The sequence below is a fragment of the Hemiscyllium ocellatum genome, chromosome 1 (genome assembly GCF_020745735.1).
Source record: "Hemiscyllium ocellatum isolate sHemOce1 chromosome 1, sHemOce1.pat.X.cur, whole genome shotgun sequence".
In the NCBI taxonomy this organism is placed as follows: domain Eukaryota; kingdom Metazoa; phylum Chordata; class Chondrichthyes; order Orectolobiformes; family Hemiscylliidae; genus Hemiscyllium; species Hemiscyllium ocellatum.
The window spans coordinates 149,723,423-149,741,930 of NC_083401.1; the positions used below are offsets into that span (position 1 = coordinate 149,723,423).

General features: G+C 40.8%; 1 protein-coding gene across 3 annotated transcripts in view; it reads left to right on the plus strand.

The window, feature by feature from the left end:
- klhl2 (kelch-like family member 2) overlaps positions 1 to 18,508 on the plus strand; it is a 144,418-nt gene that overhangs the window by 68,457 nt on the left and 57,453 nt on the right. For all 3 annotated transcript variants that reach the window (XM_060832759.1, XM_060832769.1, XM_060832778.1), the window contains one exon: positions 9,905 to 10,014. In XM_060832759.1, the coding sequence (XP_060688742.1) occupies positions 9,905 to 10,014 (110 nt within the window). The remainder of the gene's footprint in view (positions 1 to 9,904; positions 10,015 to 18,508) is intronic.

Sequence of the window (18,508 nt, forward strand, 5' to 3'; positions counted from 1 at the left end):
ATTTCCTTTCTTGAACAGAGGAACAACATTCACCTCACTCCAATCATCTGGTACTACTCCCATGGCGAGTGAGGATATAGAGATCATCACCAGAGGCACAGCAATCTCATTCCTCACTTCCCGTTGTAACCTTGGATATATCTGGTCCGGCCCTGAGGACTTATCTATCTTGATGTTTTCTAAAATTTCTAGCACATCCGCTTTCTTAATATCAATCTGTTCAAACCTGTTAGCCTGGGCCACGGTGTTCTCACTACCAACAAGGTCCCCCCTCTCTAGTGAATACAGAAACAAAAAACTAATTTAGAGCCTCCCTGACCTCTTCAGACTCCAGGGACAAGTTCCTTCCACTAATCATGGATTTGGTCCTACCCTCTCTCTGATTATCTCTTATTCCTCATGTAACTATAGAATGTCTTTGGGTTTTCCCTAATCCTTTTTACCAAGGCATTTTCATGCCCCCTCCTAGTTCTCCTCAGTTAATTTTTGAGTTGTTTCCTAGATATCTTGTAGTCCTCTAAAGCTTGCCAGACCCTTGCTTCCTTCTTCCTCTTGACAAGAAGCTCCTCTTTTGTCATCCAAGGCTCCTTCACCTTACCATTCCTTGCTTGTTTCAGTGGGACAAAGTTATCTAACACTCTCTCCACAAGTGCTCCTTAAACAGTCTCCACATTTCAGTTGTGCATTTCCTATAGAACAATTGTTTCCAATTTATACTCCATAGCTCCTGTCCAATAGTAATATAACTTTCCCTCCCCTGATTTCCAAAGATGTTGCCAGGCATGGAGGGTCTGAGCCATAGGGAGGGGCAGAATAGGCTGGGGCTGTTCTCCCTGGAACATCGGATGCTGAGGGGCAACCCGATAAATGTTTATAAAATCAGGAGGGACATGAATACGGTAAAATAGGTAAGGTATTTTCCTTTGGGTTGGGGGAGTCCAGAACTAGAGGGCATAGTTTTGGGTGAGAGGGGAAAGATTTAAAAGGGAATTAAGGGGCAACTTTTTCATGCAGAGAGTGGTGTATGTATGGAATGAGCTGCCAGAGGAAGTGATGGAGACTGGTACAATTACAATATTTAAAAGGCATTTGAATGGGTACGTGACAAAGAATGGTTTAGAGGGATATGGGCCAAGTGCTGGGAAATGGGACTAGATTAATTTAGGGTATCTGGTCGGCATGGACAAGTTACACTGTTTCATGCTGTACATCTCTATGATTCTAATTTTCTGAAAATGTGTGTGTGTTGCCAAGCTAAGATGGCCACTACATTTGCAAGTAGTGTCAATGATGTCAGCAAAAATAATCTTTTCAAATATTCTGAAGTAATGAGGCCATAAACAGATTTTGTGTATACAAACAATTCCTTCCATGGATTGTAGTTCTGTCCTTTTGAGTGCTAGAAGCTTGCAAACAAGGAGCAACTTTCAACTCGCTCCTGAGAGTGAAAAAGGCAAGTTCTAATACAAGAAATGACCTAGGTCCACTAAATCAGCTACTGAACTGAAAGCTGACCAGCACTACAGATGACATCATGCCACTGTTGCCATAAAGACCACGCCTTTTTGTTTGTGTTTCTTAATAGTGCACTGAAATGAGAAAAAGAACCGTTTTAAAATAATGGATAGCAAAGACTGCTGCATGTTTCTGAAAGAAAATAATGCCACCCATTGCAAATACCATTTATGTAGTTGCTGTTTTAAGGAGTGGTGGGATAAGGTTACAGAAGAACTGGAGCAGAAGGCTTGTGTACAGATGGAGCTTTGGTTGTCGGCAGCAAGTGGCAGATGGGATTGTTGAGTAGTGACCAGTTATGAATGAGAGAGGTCTTCTGTCTATGAACAATTAAATGGTGCATGGGAGAAGGATTCACATTTTTGGTTTGTTGGAAGCTGTTTTGGGGTAGAAGTGACTTGTACAAGAAGGACGGATTGCACCTAAATTGGAAGGGGACGAATATACTGGCAGGGAGATTTGCTAGAGTTGCTTGGGAGGATTTAAACTAGTGAGATGGGGTGGGGTGGGGGGGGGGAACCCAGGGAGACAGTGAGGAAAGATCAATCTGAGACTGGTACAGTTGAGAACAAAGGCGAGTCAAACAATCAGGGCAGGAAGGGACAAAGCAAGAACCAAAGAGGACTGATAAATTAAACTGTATTTATTTCAATGTAAGGGGCCTAACAGGGAAGGCAGATGACCTCAGGGCATGGTTAGGAACATGGGACTGCGATATCATAGCAATTACGGAAACATGGCTCAGGGATGGACAGGATTGGCATCTTAATGTTCCAGGATACAATTGCCACAGGAAGGACAGAAAGGGAGTCAAGAAAGGAGGGGGAGTGGCACTTTTGATCAGGGAGAGCATTACAGTTGTACTGAGGGAGGATATTCCCGGAAATACATCCAGGGAAGTTATTTGGGTGGAACTGAGGAATAAGAAAGGGATGATCACCTTATTTGGATTGTATTATAGACCCACTAATAGTCAGAGAGAAACAAATTTGTAAGGAGATCTCAGCTATCTTAAGAATAATAGGGTGGTTATGGTAGGGGATTTTAACTTCCCAAACATAGACTGGACTGCCATAGTGTTAAGGGTTTTGATGGAGAAGAATTTAGTGTGTACAAGAACATTTTCTGATTCAGTTATGTGGATGTACGTGCTAGAGAAGGTCAAGCTTTGCACCTACTCTTGGGGGAAAAAAGGCAGGGCAAGTGGCTGAGGTGTCAGTGGGGGAGCACTTTGGGGCCAGCGACCATAATTCTGTTAGTTTTAAAATAGTGATGGAAAAGGATAGACCAGACCGAAAAGTTGAAGTTCTAAATTGGAGAAAGGCCAATTTTGACGGTATTAGGCAAGAACTTTCAAAAGCTGTTTGGGGCAGATGTTTGCAGGTAAAAGTACAGCTGGAAAATGGGAAGCCTTCAGGAATGAGATAACGAGACTCCAGAGCCAGTATATCCCTGTCAGGGTGAAAGGAAAGGCTGGTAGGTGTAGGGAATGCTGGATGACTAGAGAAATTGAGGGTTTGGTTAAGAAAAAGAAGGAATAGAAAAAGAAGAAAAGAAGAAAATATCAGGTATAGACAGAGATTGAATGAATCCTTAGCGTATAAAGGCAATTGGAGTATACTTAAGAGGGAAATCAGGAGGGCAAAAAAGGGGACATGAAATAACTTTGGCAAATAGAATTAAGGAGAATCCAAGGGGTTTTACAAATACATTAAGGACAAAAGGGTAACTAGGGAGAGAATCAGGTCCCTCAAAGATAAGCAAGGCGGCCTTTGTGTGGAGCCCCAATGGATGGGGCAGATACTAAACGAGTATTTTGTGTCAGTGTTTACTGTGGAAAAGGACATGGAAGATATAGAATGTGGGGAAATACATGGTGACATCTTGAAAGCTGTTTGTCTTACAGAGGAGGAAGTATTAGATGTCTTGAAACACACAAAAGTGGATAAATCCCAGGACCTGATCAGGTGTACTGTAGTACTCTGTGGGAAGCTAGGGAAGTGATTGCTGGGCCCTATGCTGAGATATTTGTATCATCGATCGTCACAGGAGAGATGCCAGAAGACTGGAGTTTGGCAAAGAAAGGTGGTAAGGATAAACCACGGAATCATAGACCAGTGAGCCTGATGTTGTTGGACGGAATCCTGAGGGACAGGATGTACATGTATTTGGAAAGGGAAGGACTGATTAGGGATAGTCAACATGGTTTTTTTATTAGATTACTTGGTGTGGAAACAGGCCCTTCGGCCCAACAAGTCCACACCGACCCGCCGAAGCGCAACCCACCCATACCCCTACATTTACCCCTTACCTAACACTACGGACAATTTAGCATGGCCAATTCACCTGACCCGCACATCTTTGGACTGTGGGAGGAAACCGGAGCACCCGGAGGAAACCCACGCAGACACGGGGAGAACGTGCAAACTCCACACAGTCAGTTGCCTGAGTCGGGAATTGAACCCGGGTCTCTGGCGCTGTGAGGCAGCAGTGCTAACCACTTGCCACCGTGCCGCCCACTATGTGCTTGGAAAATCATGTCTCACAAACTTGATCGAGGTTTTTTTGAAGAAGTAACAAAAAGGATTGATGAGGCAGAGCTTGGACTTCAGTAAGGCTTTCGACAAGGTTCCCCATGGGATACTGATTAGCAAGGTTAGATTTCATGGAATAAAGGAAGAACCAGCCATTTGGATACAGAACTGGCTGAAAGGTAGAAGATAGAGGGTGGTGGTGGAGATTTGTTTTTCAGATTGGAGGCCTGTGACCAGTGGAGTGCCACAAGGATCGGTGCTGGGTTCACTACTTTTCGTCATTAATATAAATGATTTGGATGTGAGCATAAGAGGTATCGTTAGTAAGTTTACAGATGACACCAAAATTGGAGACATAGTGGACAGCGAAGGAGGTTACCTTAGATTACAACAGGCTGAGAAGTGGTGGATGGAATTTAATTTACACAAATGGAGGTGCTGCATTTTGGGAAAGTATCTCTTAGCAGGACTTATGCACTTAATGGTAAGGTCCTAGGGAATGTTGCTGAACAAAGAGACCTTGGAGTGCAGGTAGATAGGACAGTGAAAAGGCGTTTAGTATGCTTTCCTTTATTAGTCAGAATATTGAATACAGAAGTTGGGAGATCATGTTGCGGCTGTACAGGACGTTGGTTAGGCCAATGTTAGAATATTACGTGCAGTTCTGGTCTCCTTCCTATCGGAAAGATGTTGTGAAACTTGAAAGGGCTCAGAAATGATTTATAAGGATGTTGTCAGGGTTGGAGGATTTGAGCGAAGGAGAGGTTGAATAAGCTGGGGCTGTTTTCCCTGGAGTGTTGGAGGCTGAGGGGTGACTTTCTAGAGGTTTATAAAATCATGAGGGGCTTTTCTAGGATATATAGACCAAGTCCTTTCCCTGGGGTGGGTCAGTCCAGAACAAGAGGCCATAGAAGGAAAAGATATAAAAGAGACCTAAGGGGCAATATTTTCACGCAGAGGATGGTACGTGTATGGAATAAGCTGCCAGAGGAAGTAGTGGAGGCTGGTACAATTGCAACATTTAAAAGGCATCTGGATGAGTATATGAACAGGAAGAGCTTGGAGGGATCTGGGGTGGGTGCTGGCAGGTGGGACTAGATTGGGTTGGGATATCTGGTCGGCATGGACGAGATTGACCGAAGGGACTCTTTCTGAGCTGTGCATCTCTATGACTGGTTTTTAGGTAGCTGAGTTGCTTAGAGCTGTGACCAAGATATAAAGGAGACTTGGGAGCACCAGAAGTGCGCTCGATTTTCTGCAGACAAAGCCAATTGATGCCTCAAGAAAATCAGTTTACTTTAGCACTTGGCAGTTGCTTTAAGTTGTGACTGTTGATTAATAAGTCAAGGCATTATAAATGTGAATAAGTCAAATCAGTGGAAGCATCTGGAGAAAAATTACTTAAGAAGCAGCATTCTGAACAGCACAGGAATCATCATAAACAGCTCAGTGACCCTCATGAACAGGAACCACTGAACTGCGTGTGTGTGTGTTTACACACATGCAAAGGGGTGTCGATAAAGGATTGGCATTTTAATTTGTAGAGTTATATGCTGACAGTTAATAATTGTTTGCCTGTAGTTAGTGTCTAATCACTTTTAATAAATAGTAATCATTGTTAAGCACAGAAACCTGGTTTGTGATCTAAAAGCCTGGTAAATTGAGGAATTTTGCATATTTTTAAAAATGATTGATTTTGTCATAACTCTGAGTGTAGTGGGGCTTGACTTGAGCACACTACTCCGCTGAGTTGTAGCAATCACTTAAATCTTAAGAAACTTCAAGGAACGATGCGTCCCATCTGTATGGTCTGGACTCTTGCACTGCCAATTTCTCTTGTCCTGTCTATATTTTCTTGCCCATAATCTTTAGTCATTTTTAGCTGTCTTATTTGTGAATGTTCGCGTGTGTTTGGGCTTTGTATAATTGTGATTTTTTTTTTGTTCTCCGTTTGTTCAAGAATAAGTTTGTTTATACTGAAATGTTATTTTTCTGTTCATGATGAAACATTGTGCGAAATACTTTTTTGTCCTGGATAGCATTTCTGGAGGCTTTCGAACAGGAGGTTGGTGGGGTGGAAGGTGAGGACCAGGGCGTTTTGTCCTTGTTGCGATTGGAGGGGTGAGGTTCAAGGGCGGAGGTGCAGGAAGTGTAGGTGATGTCCTGTAGGGCATCATCAACCACATGGGAGGGAAAATTGCGATCTTTGATGAAAGTCTGGGGTCAGTGGGGTGGAAGGTGAGGACCAGGGAGGGTTCTGTCCTTGTTGCGATTGGAGGGCTAGGGTTTGAAGACAGTCAGGCAAATTGATCATCTTGGTAGCGTAATTGGGAAGTGATACATTGGACTGGGCTTGTGGAGTATTGAGGCTCAATTATTGGTGCACTCCCCTCAATTGAATCATGATACTAATGATACGTACCAGCTCATTTTTATCTATGTTAAGCTTCGAGGAGCTGATATTAATCAGAATTTTAATTGCTTGCAACATACATAATTAAATGCTTTAAAAACTTTGAGAGGTATTTTGGCATTCAGCATTTCAAGTGAGATGTCTGAGAGGTTGAGTAGTAAGATTCGACCTGGTAATTAAGAGATCCCAGTGAAACACTGTGCTTCAGTTGAATCTGCAACAAACAAAACCAGTCCCCCCTCATTGGGTAATCACAAAACAATTAGATAAATTGATTTGCAGTTTTGACCTCAAAATTAGTAAGCAATGCTGATACAAGAAATTGACACTTTTCTCCGCAGCTGAGAATGAGAGTTCAGTCTGTTCGGATACATGCCCAATGCCAGGGTTTAGAACATCTGCTCAGGGATGGAATGCAATTTGCATTGAGAGGAAGAAGAGTTCTAGAAGGATCCACACAAGTACCGATGACGGACATTGGAATAGGAAAGATGTTTTGCTTGGGGAGCATGAACAGCTAGAGGTTAAATTTAAAAGCCTGATGTCAAAGATGATGATTTCTGGATTATTAGCTGTCTCACAAGCAAGATGGCATTGGCTAAATAAGATTAGGAAATTGGTATGGCTTAGAGACCGGTGCGAGGGAAATAGGTTTCAGTTCATGGGGCAATGGAACCAGTTCTGGAGGGCATGGCAGCTATGCTGTTGGACTGCTCTTTTACCTGAACTGTATGCAGACCTGTGTTCTTGTGAACTGTGTAATTAGATTGGTAGAGAGGGCTTTGAATTGTAGAGGCAAAGGATCATGTGACGAGATGTGGTAAATTCAAGAGAAACATCAATGTAATAGAGCAGGCTAGGAATGGGTAATCCTAGCTAAAGTTGGGCAGCATGGGAGAGAGTGTAAAACCTTTAAGAGTCAACCAGCTGATAAAACCAGGAATTGCAAAAATGGAGTTAAAAGTTTTGCATCTGAATGCATGAATCATTGATAACAAATTGGATGAATTGGTGGCATAGAACTACATACATACACTATGTCTTAATGGCTGTAACAGAGACAATGTTGCAAGGTGACTGTTGGCTAGTACTAAAGAATTGAAGACGCTTATATTTTGCAATGAAAGGAATAGGTAAACCTTGATAAAAGTGTTATAATGTAGTGATGGTCAAGTTGATTGAGTTGAGCTGGGAAACTAGATTTAAAGGTAACAACATGGAGTGGCATTCCTTTAAGGAGATGGTTAAAAGCTCTTTGCAAAAGTCTGACCTGGTGAAAAAGAGATTTTATTTTAAAGGATGAATCATCCATGGTTAAATTAGGAAGCTTAAGAATAGTATCAAATTGAAAGAAACACTGGACAGTTCTGCAAACATTGGTGGTAGGTCAAAACGTTTTAAGCATCAGCAAAGAAACACTCTCTTGAAAACAAAAAAGTAGGGGGAATTAAAGTAGAATGAAAAAGCTAACTTAAAAACAGTGAGCGTTTCTACATGTGTTTAAACAAGAGAAGAATAGCTGAAATGAGTGATGGTCTTCATGCAGGCGAGTCTGATGATTACTGGTGGTAAGCAAAGAAATTGTGGTGATGTTGAGTAGGTATTTCATGTCTGCATTCTCTGCAGGTAATTAAGAAAACATCCCAGAGATACTTAAAAATCACAAGAGAGGAAGTTGAACAATCACCATCACCAGGGAGTAGGTACTGGGGAAACTATTAGACCTAAAGACTGACCAGTTCCTAGACTTATTGATGCATTGTAATGTTTTAAAGGGATCATGGTTAAGTTAAACTTAGAGTGCAATGACTCTTCTTCAAAAGTATTCCAAAGAAGTGTCATTGGATTTGAGACTTTAAGTGTTTCTCTCCCCGCAGATGTGCTAGATCTGCTACGTTTCTCCAGCACTTTGTTTTTAAATTGATAAGCATAGAAGATTGGTTAGCTACCAGGAAGCAGGGAGAAGGAATAGTTTTGGCATTGTCAGATAGGCAAGCTGGAACCTTTGCACACACTCCAGTAACACCTGTAAGTTAGGAAGTTGGAGGATCCATAGAATCTGGTGAAATTATAATTACTCGGAAGGTAGAACTGAGCAAACTGATGAACCTGCGGTTTCATCAGTTTCTGGATCCTGATGGACTTTATTATAGGATCTTTAGAAGAGGTAGTTAGTAAAGGTAGTAGATGTGTTGGTGTTAATTTTTCAAAATTCATTAGATATTGGAAAACTTCCATTAGACTGGGAAGCTTTTGAGCTACTTGCAAGGGTTATATAGTTCCTCTCATCAAGGGAGAAAAACAGGAAAGTGTAGGCCACTTAACAACTAACCGCAACAAATGTGAGGCTAAGAGTTGATCGTTAAGGAAGTTATAACTGGGCACTTTGTAAAACTCAAGATAATGGCAGAAGACAAATATATATTCTAATCCTAACCCTGACCCAATGCTAGTATGGAGTTGGTTATTTGAGTAGTGAAATCCATGTTCAAATGGAATACCAGATGGGATTTTCATTGGAATCTCATTATCATGGTATAAATTGTGAAAGAGTGCAACTTAAAGCACCATGTTTCTAGCTCACAAAGCCTCACTTTAAATGATCTTTTTAACAAGTGTCAATGGTAAAGATCAAAACCTGGGCAATCCCCTCCATGGCAACCACCGATGGATTGTTGCACCTCTTCTAGCTTGCCTTTTAAAGACATCCTCTCAGGATTGATGCCACAAACACCATGGTTGAGAAAAAGACTTAAAAGATCCATAAATAAAATGCTATAATGATCAGTATCCAAACCTCTATCATTGGTTATCAACTGATAACCGTGTTCGTGCGATAGGGAGGCAAAGCTAGAAATGTCTGGAGAAAGGGTGTGGCATGCCATTTGGCAATTGACTTTCTCCTGGAAGTAGAGACCAAAACTATGTTGTAAGCTAAGTAAGACAGCCAGGATTTAATGCAGTATTTTTGCTCGGAAAATATTGTAGCACAAGAAGTGTGTTAGCTGCAGCTTATTTACAAATAAAATAGTAAAGAAACTATAACCCGTGTATTCCTGTAAGGATTTTGTAACTTTGTCACAATGTTACTTCAAAACCAATACCTTTAGATGCATTCACACTTTCAGCATTATATTTCCATAATCACAAATCACAATCATAATCTATACAGCTCTTCACAGCCAGAACTGTCACAGTAAAAATGTTTCCTTTGCTGACTCAAGTAACTGTTGAAAGATTCTGGCGCTAGGCTGTTGATCTCACGAACTCAATTTTTCTCCACAGATGCTGTACGACTTGCTGCACGTTTTCAACATTTCCTGCTTTTGCTTTTCTTTGGATTCTGTGCAGTTATTTGTTTATCTTAAGGTTGTTTTAGTATTAAGGAACAGTGTTTTTGAAATCAAAGTAATTTGTGAAAAACATTTTTTTCTTTGAACAGAACAGCATTTCTCAGAGGTCGTGCTGGGAGAGGAATTCCTCAACCTTGGTATAGATCAAGTATGCAGTCTGATAGCCAGTGACATGCTCACGATTTCATCAGAAGAAAAGGTAAAGCAACAAAGTAATATTGGAAGATTTCCCATGATTTAAATTGATTTAAATGTTAAGTGTCTTGTCAAATCAAGATTCATATCCATGTTTTATATTGATATAAAGATTTGATAGGTATACATTCCTGCTTTTGTGCATTTTGTACCAAGCAGATATGGGGAAAGGACAAGACTTTGAGCCAGTTATTTGCTCACATTTATACCTTGGAAAATGTGGCACAGATCCCAAAATCTCTCCCTCATTACCTCCATCTTTTTGTGAAAGATTTTAATATATTGTTGGAAGCTGACTGAAATATTTAGGTTGACTTTTTTAATGTCTATTTTTTTGTGGAAGGCCCCAAATTTCAAAGCTGGATCAAATAATTGTGGAAACAAGCCTTTGATTTGGAAGTCATGATTTGGAGATGCCGGTGTTGGACTGGAGAGTACAAAGTTAATCCCACAACACCAGGTTACAGTCCAACAGGTTTATTTGGAAGCACTAGCTTTTGGAACGCTGCTCCATTGTAAGGTGGTTGTCCATCTGATGAAAGAGCAGCGCTCCAAAAGCTAGTGCTTCCAAATAAACCTGTTGGTCTATAACTTGGTTTGTGATTTTTAACTTTGGTTTGGTAAGCTTTCATCCAAAATGAACTCCTGTGCTTTCTGTACCTTTTGCTGGGAATGACAACCTTATACAACAGGCCAACCAGCTCATTTAGATTAATATTTGTTTCCTAAACAGTGGATGCAAATATCACTTACCCTTGGAGCAAATCGAAACAATCACGATGAATATCTATGTACTCAATTTACTAGAGGTCAGTGTCTAGTAGATCAACAGATTTTCTGAAATGCTGTGTTGTAGAGTACTCCCAGTTCTGTTTTTTTTTCATTTCCACCTGATCAGTCAAAAACATGTGTAAAGTAACTTTACTGGAAATTTACTTCCTGTGTTGATTTCCATTTCTTTAACATGTTAATAAAGAAGTTTTAGCAGCATGAGAATTGAAGGTCAAACCGAGGTGCTGTTGTGAAATCCTTTTTTTAAAAAAAGTAAATTTTGTTGTGGAAGCTAATGGATATAAAATAAAAATGACAATGCTTGCTACTCTGGAAGTGGGAGACAACAGGAGTGTGCAGAGAAGTCAGCACTGTAAAATTCAGCAGTAAATTACATAGGGTACCAGAGAGAAGTCTCATGTATGTCAATGGACATTCAGATTGCAGATATATAATTAGAGTGTGAGTGTGAGTGTGAGTGTGAGTGTGAGTGTGAGTGTGAGTGTGAGTGTGAGTGTGAGTGTGAGGTCTGCCTAACGGTGAAAGAACACTGCCTGTGAAATATCAACAGGAGGAGGGCATTTTCTATGCTATGTGCCTTTTTTCCCTCACTTTCAACCCATCTGCTACCTGTTACCAAACTGTGTTTAGTGTGGACTGGCATATGTTCGGTCTTTACCAAATGTTTTCCCATAACTATCTGTCATTTCCTAACTATTTATTTAATCATCAGTTCAAATTTTCAATTATGAGCATTCATTTATCATAAATACATTTTTAATTCATTTAAATGTATTGCAAAGGACTTGAATAATTTTAATACCACTTAATCACATGATCATTTTTGGATTTTCCTGTCATGTTTTATTATTACCACATTTAATCATTATTATAAATGTTTTTCTTTGCGTCAGATTTGATCTTTTTAAATTTTATATCATTTTAGAAGGCTGGTGGATATGTAGATCGTCCAATTATAGATCCCTTAGTGTGGAAGCAGGACATATGGCCCATTGAGTCCACTCCACCTTTCTGAACAGCATCCTACCCCTATTCCTTTAAACCTGCATTTCCTCATGGCCAATCCACATAGCCTGCACATCCCTGGACATTATGGACAATTTAGCATGGCCAATCTACCATAACCTGCACATCTTTGGGAAGAAACTGGAACACCTGGAGGATATCAATGCAGTCACGAATAAAACTTTTTTTTAAGCCATTCATTTATGGGACATGAACCTCACTGGCTCGGCCAACATTTATTGCCCATCACTAACTTCCCAGAGGGCAGTTTAGAGTCGACCGTATTGCTGTGGATCTGGAGTCACATACAGGCTAGACCAAGTAAGGATGTCAATTTCCTTCCCTGAAGGATATTAGTGAACCAGATGATGATTTCAGTCAGTCGGCAGTGGATTCATAATCATCATTAGATTCTTAGTTCCAGATTTTTATTAGATTCAAACTCCCCCATCTGCCATGGTGTGATTTGAACCTGGGTCCCCAGAATATGACCTGGGTCTCTGGATCGCCTTCCCTGCATTAAAACTCCAGAGACAGTTGCTCAAGGATGGAATTGAACCTGGATCTTGGTGCTGTGAGGCAGCAATGCTAGCCACTGTTCCATTGTGATACTTGAGGTTGCGAGACATGTCGGAGGTTCACTAGTGTTTTGTGCAGTGTTAGCTTTAGATGAAACGTAGTGAGTATTGACTGTGAAAAGATGTTAGTTGTGCATAAGATAATGACTAAGTGGTGGGAAATTGACTCATATGTGAAAATAATTATATATCGTGAGGAATCTACTGATGAAAAGTAGTATTTTATTTTTAAATGGAAAAGGTAATCATTTTCTGTTCTTGAGCAGTTATAACTTCATGTGCAGGTGTCAGTCCTTTAAGAAACATTCCCTAGAAATGCAATTCAATCCAATCAATTTTGGGACGAAGCTGTTTAAAACAATTTTGCTTTGGAGCCTTAAGGAATAAGCCAATCAAAGTGCTGTCTGCGTGATGAACACCAAAATCAAGAGGCTATAAACAGAGCTAAGTGGTCCCACAAAACACTGATTCTGTCATGTTTGTTTGAGAATGGTGATGGATGTGAAGCAGGAACAGTAGGAACCAGCTCAAACTTGGTGAATCTAGCCTTTTTGTATGCGATCAAGCTGAAATATTCTTAAACTGTAGAAGTGATGTATAGAAGATCCTACTCTGCCTGTACTTTGAGATCCTACCCTCAAAATGAGTGCTGAACAGTTTTTTGTAATTTGATTGACATGGAGGGACAGTTAATGCCAAAACATCTTTGGTCACTGACGTCATTGACAGAATATAGTGTGGAAAAATGTGAGGTTATCCACTTTGGTCGGAGAAACAGATGTACACTGTATGTCTTAGTTCGTGAGAGGTTAGAAAGTGTAGATGTGTAAAGGACCTCGGTGTCCTTGTTGATAAGTCACTGGTGCAGCAAGCTATTAGGAAGCTTAATGGCATGTTTAGCCCTTATTGCAAGAGAATTTGAGTATCAGGTAGAGGTCTTGCTTCTATTATATTGGTGATTTGGAGGTGCCAGTGTTGAACTCCGGTGAACAAAATTAAAAATTTCACAATACCAAGTTCTAGTCCAACAGGTTCATCAGGTGGTTGTCCTGATGAAGGGGCAGTGCTCTGAAAGCTAGTGCTTCCATATAAACCTGTTGGGCTATAACCTGGTGTTGTGAGTTTTAACTATTGTAATGGAGTTTGGTTAGACCACACCTAGATTACTGTGTGCATATTTCCATAGAGGGAGTGCAATGAAAGTTTACAGGATGAACAACTAAGTAAAATGAGTCTACGTTCTTTTGGGATTTAAAAGAATGAAAGAGGATTTCATATTTGGGTTAAGCAGGGCAGAAGCTGAGATGTTGTTTCGCCTGACTGGACGGAGTTCAGATGAAGGAGTTATCTCTAAGTACTTTGTTCTAATTTGTTGGTGGTATTTGTGTTTTGCTGGCTAAACAAGCATATCTTGCCCATTCCTAATTCCCCAGTGAGTAGATAAGAATCTACTTACTGTGAGTCTGGAATTCAGATAAGATGGACAATTTCCATCTCTGTAGGGCATTAGTAAACCAGATGGTTTCTAGGACAATTAAGTGGTTACATGGTTGCAATTAGGCTTGCTTTTTTCCCCAGATTGATTTTAGCCAATTTCAAATTACACTATCATGTTGGGACTTGAACCCATAACCCCAGAATATTAGCTCTTAGTGTTCTGGATTACAGTTTTGAGGGACATTGCCATTATGCCACTTCCTCACATGGTTCACGTGAAGAGCGATGACAATTGGGCATTGTTGAGTTGAAAGTGTGGTGCTGGAAACGCACAGCATGGCAGGCAGCTTTTGAGGAGCAGGAGAATTGTGTTTCAGGCATAAGCCCTTCATCAGGAAATTGGGCATGATAGTAATATGGGGAAATAGTAACCAGAGTGTGACACGTAAAGATAGAGTACACACAGATGATAATCAAATGAATGATGATGGTGAGTTGTGAACACAGCCCAGTCCATTATGCAAGCCAGTCTTCCATTCGTTGACACCATCTTTATTTCTCACTGCCTTGGAAAGGCAGCCAACGTCAAAAACTCCTCCACCCCAGTTATAATCTCATCTGTTGGGTAGAAGATACAAAAGCTAAAACACACGGCCAACAGATTCAAGAACAGCTTCTTCCCTGGTGTAATTAAATCTCTGAGTGGGCCTTGAATTTCAAAGTTAATGTTGACCTCACTGTTTGTGCACCTTTTCTGCAGCTGTAACATTGCATTCTTTACTCTGTTCTGTTATCCTTATGGACTTTGGATGGTATGATCTACCTGTACTGCATGCAAAACAACTTCACTGTACCTAGATACATAGAGTCATAGAGATGTACAGCACGGAACCAGACCTTCGGTCCAACTTGTCCATGCCGACCAGATATCTCCACTTAATCTAGTCCCACCTGCCAGCACCTGGGCCATGTCCCTCCTATTCTGCGACAGTAATAAATCAAATCAAAATGGTCAAAGGAGGGAAAATTGTAAAATGACCAATTTTAATGTTCTTTATCTTCATATACTCAGTATTTATAACAAATGAATTGATAGCTCAAATGAAGCTAAATGAGTTTTTGATGAGAATTATAGAGAAATGGTTACCCAATAACTATTGCTGCTCCTTGAATACTCAATTTGGAAGGGCAAGAAGAAAGGCAAATGAAGTGGTGTAACTCCTATTAATAAATAATAATCAGTTCAGTATAGAGGTGAACTGTACTTTGTTTTCAGATGTTTCGTCAACATGATTAGGTAACATCATCGGGGAGAGTCTCCGGTAAAGCACTGGTGGTATAGAGTCATAGAGATGTCCAGCTTGGAAACAGACCCTTCAGTCCAGCCTGTCCATGCCGACCAGATATCCCAACCCAATCTAGTCCCACCTGCCAGCACCCGGTCCATATCCCTCCAAACCCTTCCTATTCGTATACCCATCCAAATGCCTCTTAAATGTTGCAATTGTACCAGCCTCCATCACATCCTCTGGCAGCTCATTCCATATACGTACCACCCTCTGTGTGAACAATCTGCCCCTTAGGTCTCTTTTATATCTTTCCCCTCTCACCCTAAACCTATGCCCTCTAGTTCTGGACTCCCCGACCACAGAGAAAAGACTTTGTCTATTTAACCTATCCATGCCCCTCATAATTTTGTAAACCTCAGCTTCAGACGCTCCAGGGAAAATAGCCCCAGCCTGTTCAGCCTCTCCCTGTACCTCAAATCCTCCAACCCTGGCAACATCCTTGTAAATCTTTTCTGAACCCTTTCAAGTTTCACAACATCTTTCCAATAGTAAGGAGACCAGAATTGCATGCAGTATTCCAACAGTGGCCCAACCAATGTCCTGTACAGCTGCAACATGACCTCCCAACTCCTATACTCAATACTCTGACCAAGAAAGGAAAGCATACCAAATGCCGCCTTCACTATCCTCTCTACCTGCGACTCCACTTTCAAGGAGCTATGAACATGCACTCCAAGATCTCTTTGTTCAGCAACACTCCCTAGGACCTTACCATTAAGTGTATAAGTCCTGCTAAGATTTGCTTTCCCAATATTAAGCACCTTGCATTTATCTGAATTAAATTCCATCTGCCACTTCTCAGCCCATTGGCCCATCTGGTCAAGATCCTGTTGTAATCGGAGGTAACCCTCTTCGCTGTATGTTCCACCTCACTATTTAGAAGTCTTGGTTTCTTAAGGTGGGTGACATCATTTCTAATTTTTTTTTAGGGGAAGGTAGATAGGGTCTAAATCGATATGTTTATTGATGGAGTTCTGGTTAGAATGCCATGCGTCTAAGAATTCTTGTGCGTGTCTTTGTTTCACCTGTCATAGGATGTGTGTGTTGGCCCAGTCAAAGTGGTGTCCTCCTTTATCTGTATGTATAGAAACTAGTGATAATGGGTCATATCGTTTGGTGGCCAGTTGGTGTTCATGTATCCTGGTGGCAAGTTTCCTGCTAATTTTCCGATGTAGTGTTTTTTTTCATATATTACATGGCTCCTGCTTCGGAAAGCCACTGCCACAGTGACTTTAGAGGTTCGCACAATGGCAAAATAAGTTACAGGAAACATTGATTACTTGTCTTCGAGTTTCCAACCTCTGACCTGCTCTTGTAGTCATAGCATTTGTGCACCGGAGTGTTGCTGACAGTGAATTAGGCAATGGTAATGATGTTAAACAACAAGTAAAGGTGGCTAAACTCTGTCCTGTGAATATTGCTTAGCCCCAGCCTGAAAATGATGATTACAAGGGGTCTAATGGCAAGTGAAGCGTTAGTTTGCTGATATTTCTGTTTTATTTGTGGTCATCTGAAAGTTCTTGGCATTCTTAAGCAGGAGTAATGGTAACTGACCAATAGTCTGGCAATGATATTGTGGAGTTCAGAAGAGCTGTTAGCCACATACTGTACTGAAGTGTTGTAACAGCAGTGCTGATTATTTTTCTGCCAGCATTTTTAGATTATCTTTTTCATATCTCACGGCAGGAAATGTAAAATCTGCAGAACTTGGCAAGAACTGACACCATGTGTCACGATGATTTAGTTTGACTCTGTAGAAAGAGAACTAGTCTTACAATTTACAATTGACAAAATGTGAAAGCAAAGGGACAATAAAACTAAGAACGTTTTGCTCTTTGTGAGAATTTGGCATGGAATGTAGCTTTTGAAACTCTAGTTTCTGGTTTATAACACATTGGCAGTTTATGTGGGCCAGAGAGAGAGATCGGAAAAAGTGCTGGATAATAAATTGGGGGAAGTACATTAGTTTTCAAATCTAACTGGAGAAAAATACAGCTTAGGACTTGGGGAAGTGCAGACCTTTTAACAGTACTCAATGAGTGGGACCGAAGAGAAGCTTGTAATGGATTGTCAACACCCTTTCTGCTTTGACTTCTATTTCACATGTTCCACTGCCTAATCTACTCTTCTGTTGGTTGACCATGTCATGTATTTGTCCTCTTTGTACCATCTGATGTGAAGGTGATGAATTTGCCATGTAATCACCTCCTCATGTCAGTATATTTTTCCATGTGGGTTGACAGTCAGAATCTGTTTCCCCTGAATTGAAATGTTGGGTGGGGGAGTTCAAAGGAGATATGAGGAGCAAGATTTTTAAGAGTGGTAGGTGACTGGAATGTGCTGCCAGACAGGTATGATAGGGGTGATTAAGGGGCTTTTAGATAAGCACATACATATGCAAGGAATGGAGGCATTTGGACCAAGGACAGGTGGAAGGGATTAGTTTAATTTGTTGTCATGATGGGCAAAACACAGTGGCTGAAGGGTCTGTTCCTGTGCTGTACTGTTCTATGTTCTATTGCTCTATTTCAGTGCATGTCCATTTTTCATGTTCAGTCCAGTTATACCAAGAATGTTAACCTTTTTGGACTCCCTCCATAGGTATAGACTGACCTGCAGAGGTTTGTTGCATTTTCTATTTCCAGACTTGGTGTTACTTTTCTGTTTTTATCTTTTTGTGGTACCTGAGGAAAAAGTGTGAACCCTCTGGGATCGTTAGAGAGCATTTTCCAATGTGTTATAGCCAGGTCATGAACGACCTATGTCCTCTGAGCTTCAAAGTTAGATGGAAATGATGACCTTCAAGTTGTTTACATGATGATTATCTCATGGAGTGAGATGCTAGTTACTTTTCTGATTATCTGTCTATTTTGCTATGTCCAAATTAAGTTTGAATACTCCATTTGACAATGATAGACTTCATAGAGACGTACAGCACGGAAACAAACACTTTGGGTTCAACTCGTCCATGTTGACCCAGATATCCTAAATTAATCTTGTCCCATTTGCTAGCACTTGGTCCATATCCCTCTAAACCTTTCCTATTCATACACCCATCCAGATGCCTTTTAACTGTTGTAATTGTACCCGTTTTCACCACTTTCTCTGGCTGCTCATTCCATACACGCACCACCTGCTACATGAAAACATTGTCTTTCGGGTCCCTTTTAAACCTTTTCCCCTCTCACCTCAAGCCTATGGCTCTAGGTTTGGGTTCCCTTGAGCGAGCAAAATCAGGCCTTCACATCACCAAAAATATATTCCTTTTGCAAGGATGACTTGCATGCGAATGGTATCTTTAGCACAGTAACATTGTCCCAGAATGTTTAGTAGGATG